Source organism: Arachis ipaensis, chromosome B04 (genome assembly GCF_000816755.2).
Source record: "Arachis ipaensis cultivar K30076 chromosome B04, Araip1.1, whole genome shotgun sequence".
In the NCBI taxonomy this organism is placed as follows: domain Eukaryota; kingdom Viridiplantae; phylum Streptophyta; class Magnoliopsida; order Fabales; family Fabaceae; genus Arachis; species Arachis ipaensis.
The window spans coordinates 23,240,798-23,244,846 of NC_029788.2; the positions used below are offsets into that span (position 1 = coordinate 23,240,798).

General features: G+C 29.5%; 1 protein-coding gene across 1 annotated transcript; it reads left to right on the top strand.

Annotated features, from left to right (window-relative positions):
• LOC107637715 (rust resistance kinase Lr10-like) lies at positions 176 to 2,268 on the top strand. The gene is made up of 3 exons (XM_016341074.2): positions 176 to 442; positions 557 to 1,330; positions 1,683 to 2,268. Exons 1-3 carry the CDS (start codon positions 391 to 393, stop codon positions 2,138 to 2,140), a joined length of 1,284 nt encoding a protein of 427 aa, XP_016196560.1. The 5' UTR covers positions 176 to 390; the 3' UTR covers positions 2,141 to 2,268.

Sequence of the window (4,049 nt, forward strand, 5' to 3'; positions counted from 1 at the left end):
ACTTTTAACATTGTCCACACATAAAAATAAAAAATAAAAAACTTTAAAATAAAATACGAATCCGCGCAAAGAGACATATAATAGCCTTCATTTGAAATATAGAATCTGGAAAGTTTAGGGGACCAGCAGATTTATTAAAATTTGGCCAGGATTTAGCCAGTAAAAGAAAAATGGGTGATTTTTCACCATTAGATAAAATCTCATACCATTAAATATACTATTGATAGCTAATTGATGGCTACAATTCACAAAATCTGCTGTACTCCTAGCACTCACATATGATCTTTTTCCCCTAATAATGAACAAGGACTATTGCATATATAAACCAGACATTTTTGCCTCTTGGTTCACTTTGCCATTTCAAAGTTCAAACTATAAACTGTGATAGTTATGTCAAGCACAGATGGTTCAGGCGCAGGGATTTATGCCAGTATCATCGTTGGTAAGCTTTCTGGTCTCTATTATTATTGTTTTCATTATGTGTTGAGTCTCAACCCAACTATAAAAGTAATTAATTCGTTTCATCCTCACCATTGGTAATCATCTTTTTATGCAGTTGTGATAATGGTGAAGATAGCTATTGTAGTTTGTGTATGCCGAGAAAGGATGAAGAATAATAATAAAGACGGATCAGTTCGTCCAGCCATACCGTTCTTGACAATCACAATTGATAAGTTCTTGAATGATATTGAAAGGGAGAAGCCAATTAGATTCACCGATCAGCAGCTACGCATTGCGACCGATAACTACTCAAATTTGTTGGGATCAGGAGGTTTCGGCACAGTTTACAAAGGAATCTTCAGCAACGGCACAATTGTGGCTGTGAAGGTGTTGTATGGAAGTTCTGACAAAAGAATTCAAGAACAGTTTATGGCAGAAATGGGAACACTTGGTAGGATCCACCATTTCAATCTTGTTCGGCTGTACGGATTTTGTTTCGAAAGGAACTTGATAGCGTTGGTTTATGAGTACATGGGAAATGGATCTCTTGACAGGTATTTGTTTAGAGAAATCAAGACTTTGGAATTTGAAAAGCTTCATGAGATTGCGGTTGGAACAGCAAGAGGCATCGCTTATTTACATGAAGAGTGCCAACACAGAATAATCCATTATGATATAAAACCAGGGAATATTCTCTTGGACAAGAATTTCAATCCAAAAGTCGCGGATTTCGGTTTGGCCAAGCTTTGTAACAGGGATAATACTCATATATCCATGACTGGAGGCAGGGGAACTCCCGGTTACGCTGCACCAGAACTTTGGATGCCATTTCCTGTCACTCACAAGTGCGATGTTTACAGCTTTGGCATGTTGTTATTCGAAATCATAGGTAAGGTAGATAGGTTGACATGTATGGATCCAGGAGCAAAATTTGTCCAAAATTGTTTACTATATCATGCAAGTTTGATTTTGATATACTGATAGTATAAAATGTTTTGCATAATTACTCAATTACTCAATTATAAAATGTTTTGCATAATTACTCAATTATATCTATTCAGTTGGATTACCATTTTTGCTGATATGTCATGCGATTACTCAATTATAAAATGTTTTGCATAATTACTCAATTATATCTGTTCAGTTGGATTACCATTTTTGCTGATATGTCATGCGATTAGATAAACGTGTAAAACTATTTTATATATTATTACTAAAATTTTCTAAATTTATCACTATAGGCAGGAGAAGAAACGTAGACACGAATCTTTCAGAAAGTCAAGAATGGTTTCCAATCTGGGTTTGGAAGAAATACGATGGCGGAGAATTAGGAAATTCGAAAATAGTGGCGGAAATGGAGGAGAAACAAAAGGAAATGACAATGAGAATGGTCAGGGTGGCTCTATGGTGTGTCCAATATAGGCCAGAACTAAGGCCTAATATGAGTGTTGTGGTGAAAATGTTGGAAGGTTCAGATGAGATTCCAGAACCATTGAATCCATTTCAACACTTGATTGGAGGTACTTTTGTTGCTCATCCAGTGCAAGTTTCACAGGGCTATACTGAAAGCAGTAGCATCTATACTGGCTCTTCTATTATGGTAACTGACTCAAGCATTGTGTGTGCAACTCCTATTATGCACAAGTATGAGATTGAATTAGCCTCTAGCAGAGCTGATGACTCATGCAGGACACATTAATTCTTCACATATAAAGTTCTGTAATGTACCATTGATTAAGTTGTAAATTAAATTATGTAACCTTGTAATAATGACTCTATCAGCCGATTTATATTTTACCTGTTCCCTTTTTTTTCCCTTAAGTTAATGATGATCTCTTTTTCTTTTTGTTTTTCTCTGCTTGGAGTAAATTTAAACTTCATTCGATTAGTGAAGCAAAGTAACTAATTATGGGAGACAGAAAAGAAGGTATTACAAATCTATACTTAAGATCCATCGGTGCACAACTTATTTCACTTTTTTTATTGAATAATTTTTAGATTAGAAATTTTGATCTCTAATAATTTTTTATTATTCTAAAAATCTTCGAAAATTATTTTTATCAAAGAGATGGGCCATTTCGTGATTTTTAATATGTGTATTAAATAAGTAAATCTCTAACAAATTTTATTATAAAATAATTAAATTTTAAAAAATTGTCATTTTTTTGGTGACTTTAAAAAATTGTCATTGTAAAAGAATTAGTTCCAACTTCCAAGACCATAAAATCAATTTGTCTCAAAAAATTTTACATTAACAAAAATTTGTTAGAAATAAAATATTCGATTTAAAATTTTTTAAAGCACAATTTAAAAGTATACTCTACTACATTTTAGTAAAATCATTTTTTGGTCATTTCATTTTTTCTATTACAATAGAATGCATAACTTAATAGGAGAATATACATTAACCATCTATTCCAATCAACCGTGCTATCCTCAATTGTCCATCTCACACGTTCTATGAGTATAACATGTGACACATAGTGCGCTGTGTGTTCGGTTTGTCGTTAATCATGTCTTAACACACATTAAGATTGTCTCGAATAAATATAATTGGTGTTTGAGTAGTATTTGATTAATATTTTTATTTAAACATATTTTTTATAAAAACAACAATTTCTAACTTTTTCATCTTTTAGAATGATGTTGAAATAGTGATAATGGCTTAGTTTGGTAAAATTTTTACTTTTTAAAAGTAACTTATAAAAACTAATTTTTAAAAGATGCCTTTTTTTAAGTTGTAGCATTTATATTTGGTAAATCAAATTAAAAATAGCTTTCAATAAACATAAGCAACAACAATTATGTTTGGTAAAATAGTTTTTAAAATTTAAAAATACTATAATAGACATAAATGCAAGCATTAAATTTAAAAATTAGTTAACATACGAGGTTATGTTAGACTTTCAAATTTTGAAAAACACAAACCAACTTTAAAAAACTCTATCTTAGGTGCTTTTAAAAGCACACCGATGTTTTAAAAACTGCAAGCACAAGCATATAGTCTTTTTTATTTATCAAACACAAAATGATGAGTTTAAACTTTTAAAAAACACAAGTACTTTTCGAAAAATTTTACCAAACAAAGCCTTAGTTAGTTTCTTATTAGAACCATTCATATTAACATTTATTTACAAACATTAATTCTCAGACACACAAATAATCAGATAATTGTCTTTTTTGAGATAAAATCAAAATCAATTATATTACGATTAAATCAATAATTTTTATGAATATGTCTAAAATGAGCACAACAATTATGTGTTTGTTGGATATGCCACATTTATATAAATTATTAGATTTTATTATATGAAAATCAAAGACTAATATAAAAGAAGAGTATTGATAGACTCTAATAAATACAGAATATTATAGTACATAAATAAATGCTTTAAATGACAATACTTTAATACATAATACTTTAAATAACAACAAAATATTTTATTTTTAAATAATTAAATATAAAACATATAAATACACAAAATATGAGTATTCTTTATTTATTAAGATTAATTATTATGCAAGAAATTTTTATAATATTAAAAAATTGTATTAAAATAATATTTTAAATTGTAACATAAAAATATAAAATAATTAAAATTTAATTT